The sequence below is a fragment of the Cololabis saira genome, chromosome 1 (genome assembly GCF_033807715.1).
Source record: "Cololabis saira isolate AMF1-May2022 chromosome 1, fColSai1.1, whole genome shotgun sequence".
NCBI classification, from domain to species: Eukaryota; Metazoa; Chordata; class Actinopteri; order Beloniformes; family Belonidae; genus Cololabis; species Cololabis saira.
The window spans coordinates 51,612,392-51,631,669 of NC_084587.1; the positions used below are offsets into that span (position 1 = coordinate 51,612,392).

Below are 19,278 nucleotides of genomic sequence, written 5' to 3' on the forward strand. Positions count from 1 at the left end.
CTGTGTTCACCATCTCAAGTGGTTTATTTGCCTTTTCAGTTGGACCTCTGTTTCTCATTTGAGTGAATTTTCCCTGTATGCACACATCACATTCTTTATCAGGCCTGCGCTTTGCACCTTTAATATGCATGCCTACTGTCACATCCTGCAATTTCAGTATATCCTCGTAATTGCAATGACCCATTATCTCATGCCATGTCTGGATATCATGGCTGACATTACACACATCATATTCATCACACTCGGTTTGCAAGTCGTACATTCTCTTATTCACATGAATATTAAACTTTGTGCCATCGGGGGTAACAAGAGCATCTTTACCTTCCTCAAAGAATACTTTGGCACCATTAGCAGTAGCACACTTCACTGAAAACAGTTCTTGAGGGAAGGAGGGGATGTAGAGGGCCTTCTTCAGCGTCACCTTACACCGGCGCCCCTCACTGTCTATGAGGCACACCTGTGCGTCTCCCTTACCTCGTGCCAACCCGAAAGTGCGCTTCCCGTCTGCCAGCTCCATGCTGTGCCTCTCCGGCTGGAAGTCGCTCTCAAAGCTCTTGAACCGCGTCTTGTCGTTGATGATGTGGGATGATGCCCCGGTGTCCACAATCATCCCCTTTCTCAGGATCTGCTGCGCTGACCGGCTGCCGCTCTCCGTCTCCGCTCTGAAGAAGAAGTCGTCTCCTCCCGCTGCTCTCCGTGCATCATCTCGGTCCTCTCCGTGACCGCCGTCGTATACGCCATCTTGGACCCGCGCGTACCGAGCGCTCTGTCCACGTTTCTTTCTGCACACCTTGTCTGCATGCCCGGAATGTTTGCAGAAACCACACCAAACCGCCTTTTTACAGGCATCTTTCCGGTGACCGCTCTCCCCGCATCTCCAGCACGTCAGCTCCGTCGGGGGTCCGCTCGTTCTCCTCCTTGGCGCCGCCCGCGCTTTCAGCACCCTTTCTCCCGCCTCCTCGGCGGCTGCGTCGGTGTCCTCCGCGGCCTCGAAGTTCCGCAGCTTGGCCTTGAACTCTCCCAGCGACATGTTCACTGAGCCGTGCGTCACCATCAGCGTGAACGGCTTGTATTTCTCTGGTAGTCCCCGCATAATCATCGCCATCATCAGCCCTTCGCTTGGCGCCTCACCTGCGCTTTTAAGCGCGGTAATAATCTGCTCTGCCCTGATAATATACTCCGTCACAGTCTCTGTGTCAGCTTTCTTCAGTGCAGTCATTGTTATGTACAGGGAGACGATGCGGGGCCTACCTTTGCCAATATAATGTTCCCTCAATACTTTGAGGCTTTCCCGGCCCTTATCCTTTGTCTCCCTGAATATAAGTCAGAGACTCGTGTTGTCGAGAAGCGGCGCCAACGCGCAATATGCGTCGGTTCAGCTTGTCATCCAGGGCCCGCTGCTCTGCCGTCATGGGTCCCGCTGGTTCTTCCAGGATAGTCTTTTTCAGACCCGCTCCATGCATGCAGCACAGCATCCTCTCTTCCCAGAGTTCGTACTCCTCCGCTCGCCCGTCAAACGTGGGCCACTTGCTCTTGCTTCTGTTCGTCATGGCTCGTGCTTCGTAGTAGCCGCCCGTTAGCTCAGCTTTAGCTCCGCGTGGTTCTCCCACCGCTAAACTAGCTATACTTTGCAGCTAATAAGCTACCGCCGTTACCTCACCGCACCAGCAGGCCGGCGTCTTACTTTGCTCGTTGTCGACTAGCCTAGAATCTATTTCGTGACCTGGGCCCATAACCTGTTAAAAACCTTGGTCACACTAGCAGTATGCAGAAGTAAGATTCTAAAGAATAATCGACTTAATAAACTTTCAGCCAACTGTGGCGTATTTATTCCAGCTTCAGTAATGCACATACAGGCTGCTCTCATCAACAGGTGCAGAGGAAGAGAGAGTGAGCAGGGCGCGAACACACCCTTTTATATTGCGTACCGCTGACGTCGTCACGTCAGCTCCTCTCACATCAAACAGCAGTACAGTAACAGTCAGTCATATATTAAACATTTAACAGTTGACCTGCTGCACTAACACAAAAACGAAGCTCAAAGTCACCAAAAACTATAATTCCTGCAAACTCCGACTAAAGTGGAGATTTTCAAAACCTCCGTCTTCACGTTTGCTTGTAAACAGAGAGAAACTGACATTTAGGCTTCAGAACGTCACATTATGAGACAGAAACGTCACCAGCGTCATGTGTGTGACCTGTGTTTACAATTTGTTTGGCCACCGTCAATATTTTCTTGTATTTTATCTGTTTTATATTCTAAAGTCACACTTAAAAGTAACTCCACTTCTCTGTCACTCCAAACAAAAGACTCTCGTTCATCTTGGAAGTAACTGGAAGTTACTCGTGTCATTTGTTGGTGTTTTTTTCCAGGATTCTGATTGGCTAGCATGACTTTATCTTCTCGTTACACTGCCCCCTGCAGGTTTGGCTGCTCATAGAACCTTAACAGATATTTATGCAGGTTCGTGTAAGGGTCAATGACGAATAAGGATTTTCAACAGGTCAATTTAAAAAAAAAAAAAAAAAAAAAAAAAAAAAAAAAAAGAATATCTATTGCAGTAGTTCAAACATTAAGAATGTTGTGTACACATAAATTCATATAAAACTTTTAAATTAAGTGATTTTTGTCAAGATGAATTGGCACTAGCCTTAAAAAAAGTCATGTGGTGCAACCATTTTTTTTTTTTTACAAGTTTTCAGTGTTATACAGAAATGGTTGTGTTTTTAATGGTCGCGCTACATGATATTTCATAAAATGGACATCATCAGTCAAACTTTGTTTGTATATTATGATGGAAAAATAAATGCAATCTTACACACTACAAGATACTTCAGAAATCATGCAGGCAGAAGATTGATTTAAAAACATTTAGAGTGATTTCAAAAAAGGTTTTCAAAACAAGAGTCCTGGTCGGACGGTCGCACCACATGACATTTTGACGCTTAAAACAACAACAAAATCCCAAATAACTAGTATTTTTTGTAAAATCCAAGTGAGTCCATATGTGGGACAGGTAGGTCATATATAGGGTATTTTTTTATACATTTAAACCTTGTTTGAATTGAAAAAAAATCTGTTTTTCGGAAAATATAGGCGTCACGTCATTGACCCGTAAATGGTGGTATTTTTCAAAACGTAGAGGGGGAAATATTAGTTTTTGTAAATACCCGGCTATATGTAAACGTGGCTTTAATTTTGGGGAAAAAAAATGTGGGCCACGTTTTAATTTTTTTCTCAGAATCCACGGTGGAGCTGGCTGAGCTCGGGGGGCTCTGTGAGGACCCGGGGGGCTCCGCGAGGACCAGAGACGCCTCCAAAAATGTTTCCTAGTGGGGGCCAGATGAGGCCACTTAAATTCTTGGGGTGGAACCAAAACTAAAAGCCATCATTACAGGACTTTATTATACTGTTGGAGTATCCAGGCTCAGACATACTTAAAGAAACGCCTACTGATATACTTGGGTTTATTGTGTTACATTTAATGTTACTAATGGTCCAATGTGCATAGACTTATGGCACTTTTCCACTAGTACCTACTCAGCCCGACTCCACTCACCTCGCCCTCGTTTCTTTTCGATACCCAGATCAGAAGTAGGAGGTTGGAGTGATGCTGCTGTGACGTATTTGATTGTGTATCTAAATGAAGAAGACAACAACACTAAAGATGTAGAACATGGAGGAGATGATAGATGTGCTGCTGGATCTGTGGCTTGTGTTCAATATCAAGTTAAAAAATGAGAGAGAGAAGCTTCAAGCAGCGATGCTTTTTAATTTTGTTTGTTTGACTCTGCGCTGCTGAAAAGTCAGCTGGAGCCGTGAGCAGCTATGAAGAGACAGAGCTCCTGGTAGATCTGGTCGTTCCTTATCGCCGTCTAGATCCCTTTTTAATTCTCTCCTCAGCACCAGGTTTATGAACATCTGCACCTCAGAGTTGGACCATGAAACAGACTTTTGCTGCCGTTGCTGGTGGAATAAAATGAACAAGAGTCGCTCTTTCTCTGATTTCCTCCTCCTGACTCAGACGTCTGACTCCAACCCCCCGACCAATCAGTGGCCTGTAGTGTGATGATGTCAGATACAGCCGACTCAGCCGCTTAGAACCTCGGCAGAATAGTTACAGAAAAGTATTTACTCGGCACGTTAGACCCCTAGTGGGAAAGCACAAAACTGAGACGAGTCGCGCTGAGTAGGTTCTAGTGGAAAAGCGCCTTTACTACTATGACTGCGTTTCCATGCATTAATAACCCTTTTAAAACCAGAATATTAGCAATAACCCGAATTTGCACGGCCATGTAAACACCAATAACCCCTTTGAATAACAGGAATTTGCTCATATTCGGGTTTTTAAAAACCCAAATATGAGCCCTGGGTTACTCCTTTTAAAACCTGAATATTGGGTCATGTAAACGCCAAACGGAATATCCCCATCAAACGGAACAGGAATTTGTTTTCTGCTCATGTTCTGTTCACAAGGAATCCTGGTCTTTTGAGTCCAGGAAGTTCTTATAAACACGGAGAAACCAACTCCTGGGGCCTGTACTACGAAGCGGGATTTGGGGTTAGCGAGGTAACTTCAGGTTTAACCCTGGGTTTTCAGGACTACGACGGTGGTTCACTTCTCACCGGGGTACATCGCCATGGTAACTTATGCTGAACAGCTAACCTGCTCCGGAGCAGGTTATGTTCGAGATACAGATCGCCGGGTATAAAAGCACCGCCCACTGACCAATCAGCTCTCTTGGAAAATGACATGCCCTTTCGAAGAGAATCCAGTGGAGCTCGGTGCGCGGATCGTGAGAGGATCCCTCCGAAGAGAACGCGTATTCAGGGACCACCAAAACCCCTTTGCTTTCCCTGATGAGTACCTGTATGAACGATCCAAAAAAAAAGGAAAAAAAGAAAAAAAGAGGTGGAGGAGAAAATAAAAAATAAATCAATCAATGAATAAATAAAACAAATCATCACCCAAAATCCGATGTACAGTCAATCCAAAACTAATACCAATTAAATAAATAAATCAAGAAGAAATCAAAAAGAAGATGCATTTGTAAGGGGATAGCAAAAAAGGGATTTTCAATTTCGTCCCTCGAACATTCTGAGAAGTCACTTTAAAATACTAAACACCCCCCTCCTGAAAAAATAAAAAATAAAATAAAATAAATAAAAAAAAACAATTCTTTGGTACAGCATCAGCACAAATTATCGGTCAACAACAATAGTTATAGAACCAATATATACAGGACTGTCTCAGAAAATTAGAATATTGTGATTTTCTGTAATGCAAACACAAAAACAAAAAAATGTCATACATTCTGGATTCATTACAAATCAACTGAAATATTGCAAGCCTTTTATTATTTTAATATTGCTGATCATGGTTTACAGTTTAAGATTAAGATTCCCAGAATATTCAAATATATGTTTATATCCCTATGAATTTACGCATTTATACAGTCAGCGATCTTTTGCCAGCTGTCTTTCCTGCATTTTGCAGCTGCAACTGTATTGCTTTTTGCCTGTATTCTATGCCCAGGGATTAAAGCAAAAAAAAATCCCAGGACGGAAAGTTTTCAGACCCCCCCCCCGGTGGTTTAAATTTAGTCATTTCAACCATCAGGGGGAAGGATAGGTTGCAAGTTTGGATTACAAGGTAGACCATACCTGTTACGTGTTGTAATCATATCCTTCTTTCTTTCCGTTGCGATTGAAAACGTAAATGTATAATCTATTCCTGTGAGTTAACTTCAAAAAATAAATAAATATTGCAGAACCTTGCGCGTAACCTACGGCGTAAGGTACGCAGCGACGCGTACTCTACGCCGTAGGCTCTGCGTCGGTGCGACGCGGAACCATAAATCAACGCACCGTGGATGTCGGCGCCGCAGCTCCGCTTCCTCCCGGCTCCCGGCTCCCGGCACCGAGTACTACTGCGCGGTACTGCGGTAACAGTCCTGGGGCCTCATCTATAAAGTTTGCTTGCGCTGAAAAAGCGCCTGAAAGTTGCGGAAGCCGCCATCTACGCAAAGCCTCGGATCTAAAAAGAAAAAACTAATCGATGGCTGCCGCTCCAAGCCCACTACTCCACGCCGAAGAGGAAAAAAGAAAGTGTTCTGATTAAAATAAGGAAAGTTGGACTACCGTATATAACAATTGCGTTCATAAGGATAAAGTTTTTAAAAAAAAAAAAAAAATTAAAGAAATTGTCTCTTCTCCCCGTGTGTGTCTGCCTGTCATGCACGGGTACTTGGGCGCATGTTGTTTACTTTTAAGCCGGAATTATGGTTCTGCGTCACACCAACGCAGAGCCTACGCCGTAGGCTCTGGCGTAGGGTGCGCGTCGCCGCGAACCCTACGCCGTAAGCTCTGCGTCGGTGCGACGCGGAACCATAAATCAACGCACACGTGGATGTCGGCGCCGCAGCTGCTCCCGGCACCGGGGCTCGGCGTGTCCCTCCGCGGTACTCCCGGGGACTCTAGTCCCTAGTCCCGCAGCCCCAGTGAGTATTTTCACCGGACATTTTGACCGGAGAGATTATAAAATACCGGACTTCGGCATATTTTACCGGACAAAGTCCGGCAATTACCGGACAACGGAAACCCTGGTGCAGTACCCCCCGCGACCGCTATTTAGCGATCTTTTTTTGAATGGTTTATCCGACTTTTTCCAGTCACAGTGAATCAAAGAGATAAGGACAACTATTGTGCAAAAAAAAAAAATAAAAAAAAAAAAATCACACATAAACGTAGAAAAGAGCCAACCACACGCCGTAGGCACGGCGTCGTTTTGACGCAGAACCATAACTCAGCCTAGGCTGAGTTATTAGGTGTCAGGTTACGTGCATCTAAAACCATAGGAGAACTTTACTGTGTGTGCACAGCCAACAGCTGATTGACTGCAGTGGGCGCCGTTCGACAAGTCACCGCGGCGCTACAGACACCCCGGTGTTCATATTTTTTGTCGGATTTGCGCTGATCTCATAAAAAAATATCCCCAAAAAATCCCCAGGACGGAAATCCGTACCCAGTACGGAGAACTTTAATCCATGTATGCCTATACTCATCATATTTCCGTAAAATTATTGTTTGCTCTTCGCTACTGAAATAAGCGGCTCTGACAGCGGACTTCTCCATGCTTGCGATTGGTCATGCGCTGAAAACACCGCCCCTTTTATGTGCACGCGCTCATATCCAGATTGGAGAAACCTGGGTTGATATATCGAGTTGATAACCACCGTCGTGTGACCGCTTAGCGTGATTGCAATTGTCCCGCTTAGTGAATCTGGATAAGGAAAAGATATCCTGGATATGTTGAACTTGCTTCGTAGTACAGGCCCCAGGAGGAGACTAATCACTTCATAAATGTAATGAAAGATATGAACATTTCTGCATTTGTAGACGGTAGAAAGTACCGGGATAGAAGATTTACAAGAAGGTGAGAGAAAAGTTGCGTGAAGCAGAATTTGTTTTGAATTTGGATACAGGAAGAAGAAGCGGAAATGACGGGAATTGCGTCATGACGTTCTCCGTGCGTCGCTGGTTTGATCCAGATATCCTGAATGATTAATTACCATGTAAACGGAATATTCCCAATGTTTCAGTAACCGGAATATTAGCAATAACCTGAATTTTGACTGCATGTAAACGTAGTCAGTGAGTGATGGCAGATCCAGAGCGGCTTCCTGGACCTGGCTGGCTGTGCATTTGGCCCAAATGATTTGGAATGAAACACATAACTGACGATAGAATGTGTGCTGTGTGACCGGCAAGTGTTTTTTTATTTTTATTATAATTGAGGTAAGTGGGGTGGCCAGCAAATGTGTAGGGGGGGCCGTGGCCCCCCCTGGTGGTGAGTCTGTGTGAGCACACAGTCTTCCATCCACTCCAGTTCACGGCCGGGTTGAGCTCCAAACACGGACAAAGCACGAGCACATGATGCTGTTAGCTGAAGCAACTTTAATTTTCACTTCCAATATACTTTAAAGAAAATCTATAGAAAAACTGATTCTTAACTCAGGTGTGTTTTACAGAGAAGGGAGATTCTGCTTTATATGAGGATCTATTAACCTGCGTATTTCTGCTGGGTCAAACCAATCTGAGTACTTTATTCAATCACCAACGTAGGCATTCCCATCATTCATCTGCTCAAGAACTGATCAGCAACAATCAATGTCAATTAGAATTACGGTACACGACCAACCAAAGTAGCCTTGTATATTTAATAGATTCAGTTCAAATAACTTCACCACATATGGATATAAATCTCCAAATTAAAGTTGATTCAGAGTGGATGCTGTGTAGTTAACGGCTATAGTTAACCGGGGTCATCAGACGAGGGTTAACAGAGGAAAGTCTTCCAACTGCTTCAGCTTTCTTTTCTTATTAAAAAGAAAATGGTCTTGATAAAGAACAGAAACCGCTGAAAGTCACCTGAAACATTTTTTTTTTGTCGTTCTTTGCCCTGCAGTCAAACCATAAATGTATGGAGATATGGAGCGACTTCCAGGTGTGTGAGGGACGAGATGCGTCTGTTCTCCAGTTATGACCTTTTTGACTAAAATTACAGAGAGAACTGCCTAATCAGAAACGAGGCGTCTGGCAGGGGGTGGATCATGTAAATGTAAAGAATCACCCGTGGAAACACGTCCACAACTGAGGCTGGACACTGGTTTTAAGAGGTTAAATGCAATAAGACATGAACAACAGCCACAAAGTATATGCAACAAGAAAGGGTGTTGTGAGAGGGAGACGGTGTCTCCTCTGCCGGTCCGCTGGGTGCTGTGTTCTCCTTCCTTCTCCTTGTGGTCATCATGAGGCTGGTGGGGAGATGGGGGGGTTGGGGGGGACTGTGGTCATCGTGGGGTCGGGGGGGCAGCTGAAGCTCCGGGAGACTCCGGGGACTCATCACTTATTGGGGGGTTTGTAGGGTTCCAGAAGCTGCTTAGAGAACGTGTTGACCTTGTCGGCACCTCGAACTTCATGGGGCAATAGTGGTAACTTGACTATGTGAAAATCTTCATAAAGGTCCTCCATCTGTAGGGGAAGAAAGGCAGAATATTGATTAATAGAAGGGACGTCTCACTGCTGATGTATCTAATATTAAACGAGTTGATTTAGAGCAGCGGCCCCCAACCTTTTCTGAACCAGGACCGGTTTAATGTTATAATATTTTCACGGCCCAATCTAAAGGTGTAGCTGATAAAAACTAAATAAAATGACAAGATCGGCAGTAAAAAACTGTGGTATTTTCTCTATAGTAATAATAATAATAAAAATAATAATAATGAATAATAAAACATAATTTTCCTACCTTTTAATATGAGTATTTCTATAAATGTGTTTAAGTTTGTTTTTTCATCAACGTTATTTAAAGCCAGGCTTTTATTTTATTTGTTATATATTAAGGAGACCAATATTTAGTGCTTTTTTTTTGAAGGCGTCTCACAGAGACCTTGTAAACATCCGGCGCTTCGGACTTTAACGGTAAAAGTTTAACGGCAGTAGAAAGTTTGTCTGAAAGACTAAACTAGTGTCTTGAGTGCTAAAGTGGAGCCTAACTGACACAAAAAGCACCTGCTGATAAGGATTTGTTTTCTTTGCAAATGTTATGCCGTATTTATGTACATATTAAGTTTGGTTGCCATGGTTACTCATGTATTGTGGTTAGCGGTAGCTGTTATTACCGACCGAGAAGCTGCGTCGGTCTGTATTTAAGTTAAATGAAACTTATATGAATGTAGTAAGACTAACTATTTTATTTGATTCCTTTATAGCTCTTACGGTGTGTTAACAGTGTATTTACATTCAAGGAATAAAAACATTGTGAAGCATCAGTTTGAGAGTCATCCATCATCAGTCGGGGATTCTAAAGAAATTATTTTTTCTCTCTGTGCGGCCCGGTACCAAATGACCCACGGCCCGGGACGGGGCCACGGCCCGGGGGTTGGAGACCACTGGTTTAGAGCATCTCCGAAACGTACCTGATCTAAATATTTGGACTGAATTTTGTGCCGGGCTTCACACATTTTGCACGGCCTGTCTGCGTCAGGGAAGACGAGCTGGTTCACGATGATGTTGTGCGTGTCGATGCGGCACTTGGCCAGTTCCTGGATCAGCCGCTCAGTCTCGTAGAGCGACAGGAACTCGGCGATGCACACGCAGATGAAGGTGGTCTGTTCCTGTGGTTTACAAGCAACACACAAGAGGGGAAACACGGTTAAAACACAGATTTCCCTTCAACATTCTTTACTCCAGAGGGTCTAAAATAGGAAACTTTCTGTACTGAAAAGACATGTGTACACGGGCAGATCGAGATAAACATCACCCTGTTCTAACTTTCTTGAGATGCACTGATACCATCAAATAAAAAAATGAGGCAATATTTTCCATGAAACGGTAAAAGGTCTCAGTTTTATATGCTGTTTATCTTTCACTGGCAGTGAAATATTGGGTTACGAGATTTGAAAATCATTGTATTCTCTTTTTATTGACACAGCATCACATTTGTTTATGTGCATATACTGTGTATATATATATATATTTAAAACACACACACCAACAGCCTGGGAAAACCAAAATGATTTGGATTAGACAGATTTGAGGTTAAAGGAATGAGTTGGAGGCTTTCACTTGAACATCGTCTATGACGATGAAACATAAAATGTAAGATCAAATTCAGGGACAGGCTGAAATAAGTTGTTTCACTGTCCTTCTGCTACTGGTTCAATGGGTTTTTGTTGTTTTATTGAAGAGCAAACTAAGACTAAGAAATTACGATATAAAATAAAGAATAAAGTCGTAAAATTATGAGAATAAAGTCATAATGTTGCGAGAATAAAGTAGTAATAGAATAAAGTTGTAACATTATGAGAATAAAGTCGTAACATTATGAGAATAAAGTGGTAATTTATGAGAATAAAGTCGTAATAGAATAAAGTTGTAACATTATGAGAATAAAGTCATAATATTACAAGAATAAAGTGGTAATTTAAGAGAATAAAGTGGTAATTTATGAGAACAAGAAGAGCATCTTCTCTGTGTTAAAATGAGGAATATTGAGCATCTTGTGAAGTTATATTTATATATTTATAATATATCTAATATTACAACTTCATTCTCGTAATATTACGACTTTATTTTCGTAATATTACGACTTTTTCTCACAACATTTTGAATTTATTCTCATATTATTATGACAATTTTTCGTAATTTCAATTATTTTTTGGTCTTAGTTTGGCCCTAATACTCTGTCGTAGTTATCCCACATCATTGCTGACATTTTTTGTTAACCTTAAAACCTATAAAAGTCTTGTATAATCTTTTTCTTTTTTAAACCATCAGTTCACTGAGCTCATCTCTTCCTAGCTTGAAGCTGAGCATCGAGCTGCACACGTATCTCCTATCCTGCTGTGGTTAACATGGCTGGAATGAGTTACTTACAGGATCTTTGAACTGCTCGCTGACGGAGCGGATGACGGGCAGGGTTTCCTCCAGCTTGGAGGCCAGCTGGTCTGCGTTCATGTCCCCCAGACCCAGCATGTTACACATCTACACACACACACACACAAGTGAAGACAGAGTTGATATTAAACTGCACATGTTGTGAAGATCTAATAAAGACTCTTCACCCTTGTGCTGTCTTTGGTCAAAATGACCCAATTCTTCTGTCCTTTCCTCCTGCCATGCTCTCTCCTTCCTTATCTCTTTTCCTCCTTTACTCCTTTTTCTTCCTACCTCCCTTCCATCATTTGTTCCTTTATTACCTTCTTTGCTTTTCCTTCCTCCTTTCCTTATTTTATCCATTCCTTCCTTCTTCCCTCCCTTCTTTCCTTTTCTCCCTTCTCCCTCCCATCTTTCCTCCCTTCCATCTTCCCTTCCCTACTTCCTTCTTCCTTCTTCTTTTCTCCCTTCCTTCTTCCATTTCCTACTTCCTTCCTTCTCCTACTTCCTCCCTTCTTCCTTCCTTCCTTCCTTCCTTCCTTCCTCCCTTCTTCCTTTTTCCCTTCCTTCCTTCTTCCTTTTTCCCCTTCCTTCCATCTTTTCTCCCTTCCTTACTCCCTTTCCCACTTCCTTCTTTCCTACTTCCTTCCATCTTTTCTCCCTTCCTCCCTTCCTTCCTTTCCTCCCTTCCTTCCTTTCTCCCTCCCTTCCATCTTTTCTCCCTTTCCTACTTCCCTTTCCTACGTCCTTCCTTCTTCCCTTTCCTACTTACTTTCTCCCTTCTTTCCTCCCTTCCATCTTTTTTCCCTTCCTAACTCCCTTTCCTACTTCATTCCTTCTTTTCTCCTTTCTTCCTTACTTCCTTCTTTCCTTCCTTCCATCTTTTCTCCCTTCTCCCTCCCTTGACCCAAAGACAGCAGAAGGGTTACTAGAGTCTCATGTGATCTTGTTAACTCTCACCTGAGAGATGAAGGGACTGATCTGGTTCTTGATCTGCATGAGGCGGCCCAGCCCTCTCTCAACGATGGTGGGGAAGTTGAGCAGACGCAGCGTGTGGCCGGTGGGGGCCGTGTCAAACACCACCACGGAGAAATTCATCCCTTTCACTAACCTGAGGAACAGGTACAAACACACAGTGGCCACGGTTACATGATGGTTTTTAATTGGGAATTAATTATTCCCAATTAAACGTATTTCCCTTCGAGTTTACATGGAAATAGTAATTCTGAATTGAGGTTTACATGGAAAAGACATTTGATGGTCTTTCTCCAACTCCTCTTAAGGTCTGGGGGTTGGGAAGGTTCTGATTGGATACACCGGCATCCACCAATCTCAACTCCAACGCCTGCAGTTAGTAAAAATCTCAGCCGCTCGACTCCTTAAGGCCGAGTTATGGTTCTGCGTCAAAACGATGCTGTGCCTCGGTGTGTGGTACGCGTCAACGCAGACCACACGCCGTCACTGACGCCGTCACTGACGCCGTCACTGACGCCGTCACTGACGCCGTCACTGACGCCGTCACTGACGCCGTCTCTGACGTGCACCTCCCGAAAATTGTAACTACGCGTCGAGGCGACGCAGACCACACACAGACGAGAGGGCTGTGATTGGTTCGTTTGAAAGCGAAGCATTTCCGGTTTCCGGTTTGAGCAGTCGTGAACTTTCAGCGCTCTTTTCTTCGTGTATGTGTGATTTTTTTATTGTTTTGTTTTTTTGCACAATAGTTGTCCTTATCTCTTTGATTCACTGTGACCGGAAAAGGTCGGATAAACCATTCAGGAAAAGATCGCAAATTAGCGGTCACGGGGGGTACTGGGCCGCGGAGAAATGGAGTGACGGAGAAGTCCGAAGGGTTCACGACGGCGTCACGGTGACAGCGTAGGCACGGCGTCGTTTTGACGCAGAACCATAACTCAGGCTTTACCTGCACAAAGAAGTGAGATTCAAACCAGGGGGGGCAGAGCCTTGGCTGTGGCCCCCAGACTCTGGAACTCCCTCCTCCTACACCCAGTCTTTACATATTTTTAAATCTCAGTTAAAGACCCACATTTTTTTACCTTGCTTTTAATTAGTGTCTTTTTATACTGTCTTATTCAGATTTTGTCTCTTAGCCCTTTTCTTGTCCCTTTTTAAGCTCAGCCGTTGTTTATGTGCTTTACAAATAAAATTTGACTTTGACTTTGGAAAACCAGCCCAGCGTGGAATATAAGCGTCATGGAGACAGACGGGCGAGGGAACGAGCAGCGCGGAAAGACCGGGATTAATTTAAAGAGGAATGAGTGTAAACATGATCGTGGAATTATTCTATTCGGATTTAAAATCCGAATAAACCAGCCACTTACTTCGGAACTAAGTTTAATTCAGAATGGTCATTTTCAGTCAGAATTAGGTGTTTACATGGTCATTTTTATTCATTTTAAAATCGTATTTAATTTCAATTCTAAATTAAAGAGGAATTAAACTTGCCATGTAAACGCACTCAGTGATTACTTAGTATGCCACACAAAACAAGCTCATCAGAATTCATTTTAATGTTTGAAAGCAGGACCTTTTTTCTTTGTTTTTACCTCATGACTTCTGCGTAGCTCATGGCCTCGTCAATGCCAGGGAAAGCACTCATGGCCTCCTGCATCATCTTTTTGCCCATGCTGAGCATGTTGTCCTCCTCGAAGAACTCGTCCGGCAGCTCTGCCACGCCCAGACTCGGATCGATCTCCTATATCGTTTATGCACGCATGCACACAGAGCAAATTACAAAAGTTAGTTTTTTTCTAGCTTCCAATCATTTGTTTTTTTCCCCTAAGTGCTTCACATATATCAAAAATGATCTTCATGATCTGATGAGTTGTTAATAAAAATTACAAAAAAAAAAAAAAAAAGTGATTTGCAATTTTAATAATAAACAGAAAAATAAAGCAATAATGTGAATGATTATTTTGCATTCTACCACGGTCTGTGTGAATACTCCATTCTGATTGGCTGGCAGGTGGAGGTTAAAAGTGATAACCTACACCTAGAAAACAAGTTCGGTCAAATCACCTGATATCTTTAATATCATTACGCTGGATCAACTGCCAGGTGGTAACCACGGCAACGGAGATTCAGAGAAGAGCCGGCTACCACAGGACGGTAAAGAGCAGAAGTCCCGCAAATCTTAATTAATATAAAAAAAAATCTTAATAATAATAAATCTTTTATCTTAATAAAACAATTTAGGAAACTATCTGTGGACTTTGATTCTTTGAAACAAATCTATTTACTGTTTGTTACTGTACCAGCGGAGCTGAGCGGACTAGAATATTTGTTGCTAAGTCGTATCTCAGGTCCGTCCTAGTTCCTGCAGAATCAACACTGTGTCCATTAAGGAGCTTATGTGACGGTAGTGATTGTTCCAGGTATTAGTCAGACCCTCAGGTGTTACCAAGGAAACTGAGTTATGGCTTGTTAAAAAACTGTGTAACTTTCCAGGTTCCAACGGCTGCAGATGAGAGATTAAATAGTCGCTCAGCTGTGGCTTGTTATAAAACTAATGATTTACACTGAAAACACATTAAAGCATGAATAACTCATTTAATATTTATGTTTTTTGGTAAGTGACCGTGGTATAAGCGGATAATGCCCTTCCAGGTGACATTATCATAAATATATGGACTTCGCGGAGGCAAACCGTTCTGCATCGTCCATATATTTATGATAATGTACACCTCATCGGGCCTTATCCCATACGTATGTCATAGCATCCATTCCTAATTTCCACTCCCATACTTCTCGTGCCATATTTTGTACCTTTTTCAGGATCAAAATTAAAATTTTTGTTTGCTGAGAGATTTCTTTATTTGGCACCATTTACCATTGCAAAGAGGTTGTCATAGCCCTTGACCTTAGTGGGCACCTTGGAGAACTTCTGGTCAAAAGCATCGGAGATGTTGTGAGCAGGATCTGTGGAGATGATGAGGACGCTCTCCCTGACGGCAGCCAGCTGCACCGCCAAACTACAGCTTCAAAAACACACAGGGAAAGCTTGTTTGAACAGCACAGAAAAGCATTTTAGGTAAATCCCGAGAGCCCCTCAGGTCAACAACTCCACCTCCATTTAAACCTGGAGAATGTGATGTAATAAGAATAAGGGCCAGTCCCAATACCCCCTTAGTCCTACTTTTCAGCACTACCCCTAAATTCTGCACGTTCCCGTGAGGGTAGTGGTGTCCCAATTCCTCTTTGCATCTAGGGCTAGTGGACATAACGAGGGGTAGTGTGTATGAATCTAGCCCTTCAGAGCGAGGGATTTCAGATGCTGACTCGCCGACCTAGGGCCAGAAAAATTTCCCAGAATGCTTTACGTCATCATTTGCAGACTGAATAAAAAAAACATTGGACATTCCTCATTTGTAGTGAATAAAATCAATATTCTGAGTTAGTTTCTGCATAAAAATGCGTTTTGATTACATTTCTAGTGAGAAATATATATTTTACTTTCATTATATTCACTCAGTGAATGTACATAATCACTCGCTTGCTCGTTGTTGTGAAGTCTTTTCAGATTTCGCCAGAATAAAGGCTAATTTATGGTTCCGCGTTACACCAACGCAGAGCCTACGCCGTACGGCGCGCGTCGCTGCGTACCCTACGCCGTAGGCTCTGCGTTGGTTTAACGCAGAACCATAAATTAGCTCCCGATGCGGCGGCTCTTCTCATCCCCGAAAACATCGGAGCAAATTTCTTAACAGGCGTTATTTGGATAAACTGAGCCCAGGTTGTGGATCTTAACGGTTACTTTTACGCCTGAAAAAATATTAAAACTTAATAAAGTGGCATATTAACAGCGCTACAGCGGAAATTAAAACAGCTTTTAGCTCTGGGCTTCCTGATATGGTGTGACGTATGTGCAAACGTAACTACGCAGTCGCTTACGTACCTGAACGTAAACCACGCAGTGACGTAGCAAGTGGTGTCCCAATCCCTAGGGAACATTACAAGGGCCCTAAAGTCTGTGGCTTCATTTTTAGGGCTAGTGGTAGAAAGTAGGGGGTGTATTGGGATTGGCCCTAAATCTTTGTTTTCAATTAAAATCTTATCAATGATCTTTGAAGTGGTGATGTAAAAAGTGCAGGTAAACCATCGTTTTAAACTGTTAAAAACTAACAAGCATTTGTTTCAAACTAGAATGACACTTTGTTTGTTTGTCCGTGATGTTGGGAGAGGCAGAAATGTTCTCCTGCACATCCCAAACATGGGATTAACGGGGTTAACGTCTGGACGGAGGAGTTTTGTGCTGGTTAATCTGTGTGACAGTACGATGTCTTGTGCTCTGTGAAACCACTCTCACAATTTGACCTCAATGAATAAAAGCTCTGTCATCTTGGAAAGCTCCAGTAGGGGAGAAAAACAGTGATGGATAAATGTGGTCAGTCCGTTCAGCTGACTGTTGAATTTCTTTGATAACGTTTTACCCGATGATTTCTCCTGACAATCATTCAACTGTTTTCTGTGTTTGTTTTTTAACCAAACTGCTTCCTTGGAGATGAAGGCTCTCTACTATCCTTCCAGAATTTAAATATGTCAGTTCTTAACTTTTTCAACAATCTCCTGTGTTTTCTTTCCTTGATGCAAACCAATAATTTGACCCATCTAAAACAAAGTAATATCCTTCTTTAAGGCTCACAGTTAATGAAAACCCCAAATAAAAAAAAAAAATCTAAAAAAAATTAGAATGTTTTATGAAATCAATAAACAATTCAATCATGAAAATTGTAACAAATAAAAGCTTACAATATCTTGCTTTGCATGTAATGAGACTATGTAATATATTAGTTTCACCTTTTAAGTTGAATTATTGAAATAAATTAACTTTTACGCCATAAAATAGTATGGTTGTCCGTCTGTACAGTCATGCAAGTCCAATGCTATTAAAGCACTTTAAACTTTAAATCAAAGCATTTTATTTTTTCATATAAAATAAACACAAGTCTATGCAGTTGAGAAGTTTTGAGGATGTCCTTTTTTTGGTGCCTGTGCTGCTGAAATCGGGGCGTCTCTTATTTCTATTTCTGAAAGGTGGCGACCCTAGTCGAGTCCATTTAGAGAATTTGTGGAAAGTTTTCTGTATATGTCCCAGTAATTAATTATTCTTTGCTTTGAACATTAGTTGTGCTGTATTGAAACTGACAAGATCCAGACGTTTTAGTGATTTGGATTGTAGAAATAATTGATTAGTGTGATCCTGGCATACTTGGAATATATCCCAAAGACACAACCAACACAACAAAGCAATCAAAAATGACAGATTTTGGACTTCTCCATGCAAGAATGATTGCACTCCACTGGAAAAACGTTGAAGCAGAATCACTGGATGATGAAGAAGGAGCTGATGAAGGTCTTGGACTGGAGAGGTTGACTATTTATAGATATTTGGGACTCATTTATGTCTTTCTTGACCAATGAAATGAATAACACTGACTAACAAAACTTACACTGGGGATGTGAAAGTACCGATCCTGCCTTTTAAATTTAAATTTTACGGTACTAGTTTGATGTCTGTAGTTATTCTTTAATTGTATTTATTTATTTGTTGTGTTCTTTTTCCTACTGTCTGTGTGTATGTGTGATCGTTTGAGGGGATATATATATATATATGGGTCAAGCAAAGTTTGACTGATGAAATATCATGTGGGTTGTTAAAAAAAACAACCATTTTTGTATAATACTGAAAAGATGTCAAGATGTTAAGAAAATTAATTTATTTTAATATGGATCATGGTTGCACCACATGACCTTTTTTAAGGCTAGTGCCAATTCATCTTGACAAAAAACTCTGAAATCACTCAATTTAGAATAAATATTCTTTTTTTTATTATTTTAAAATGGACTTGTGGAAAATGCTTATTCGTCATTGACCCAAATGTAGTTTGTATACGCTTGTTGAACTTCAATAAAAATTATTAAAAAATAAATTAAAAAAAAAACTCTGTTGTGTACAGGACTGTCTCAGAAAATTAGAATATTGGAATAAAGTTCTTTATTTTCTGTAATGCAATTTAAAAAAAAACTAAAATGTCATACATTCTGGATTCATTACAAATCAACTGAAATATTGCAAGCCTTTTATTATTTTAATATTGCTGATTATGGCTTACAGTTTAAGATTAAGATTCCCAGAATATTCTAATTTTTTGAGATATTTGAGTTTTCTTAAGCTGTAAACCATGATCAGCAATATTAAAATAATAAAAGGCTTGCACTATTTCAGTTGTTTTGTAATGAATCCAGAATGTATGACATTTTTGCATTACAGAAAATAAAGGACTTTATCACAATATTCTAATTTCCTGAGACAGTCCTGTATAATTCTCCTTGCTTTTTTTCTGCACAAGGGTTGGGAAAATTAAAGCATTAGAAAAAATTCCTGCGTCATCCATGTGTTTTTAACGTTAGCTGCTAACGGGGCTAAACACCATCCAACAACCGGGCTACAGTCATGTTAAATATGAATTCCCCTGGTATTAAACTCAGTACTATGTCCCCGGCACTGTGCAGCAGATGATGTTAATAAACCCTGATCTTTAGATCCTGTTAAAGACGACCCTGGTCCTGGTGTTGACAGAGACAGTGAGCTGACCGTCAGAGAGCGACCAGCCCGGTACGGCTCAACTTACCTGCACGTAGTTTTACCGACGCCGCCTTTCCCCCCGACAAAGATCCATTTGAGAGATTTCTGCTCGATGATGTTGGTCAGAGTGGGTTCTAAAGGCTCCACATCAGGAGCGTCTTCAAATTCATCTTCCAACGAGGCCGCCATCTTGTCTGCGTCAGCGGGGGCGTGGCTAAACTGCTGCGTTCAA

The 19,278-nt window shown here is 41.9% G+C and overlaps 1 protein-coding gene across 1 annotated transcript; it reads right to left on the bottom strand.

Moving 5' to 3' along the window:
* Positions 1–7,937: 7,937 nt before the first annotated feature.
* get3 (guided entry of tail-anchored proteins factor 3, ATPase) lies at positions 7,938–19,254 on the bottom strand. Its single transcript, XM_061733141.1, has 7 exons — positions 19,093–19,254; positions 15,291–15,438; positions 14,008–14,156; positions 12,401–12,551; positions 11,441–11,548; positions 9,982–10,179; positions 7,938–9,034 (listed from the first exon to the last, which is right to left on the bottom strand). The coding sequence occupies exons 1-7, from the start codon at positions 19,233–19,235 to the stop codon at positions 8,906–8,908; spliced, it is 1,026 nt and encodes a 341-aa protein (XP_061589125.1). The 5' UTR covers positions 19,236–19,254; the 3' UTR covers positions 7,938–8,905.
* Positions 19,255–19,278: the final 24 nt, after the last annotated feature.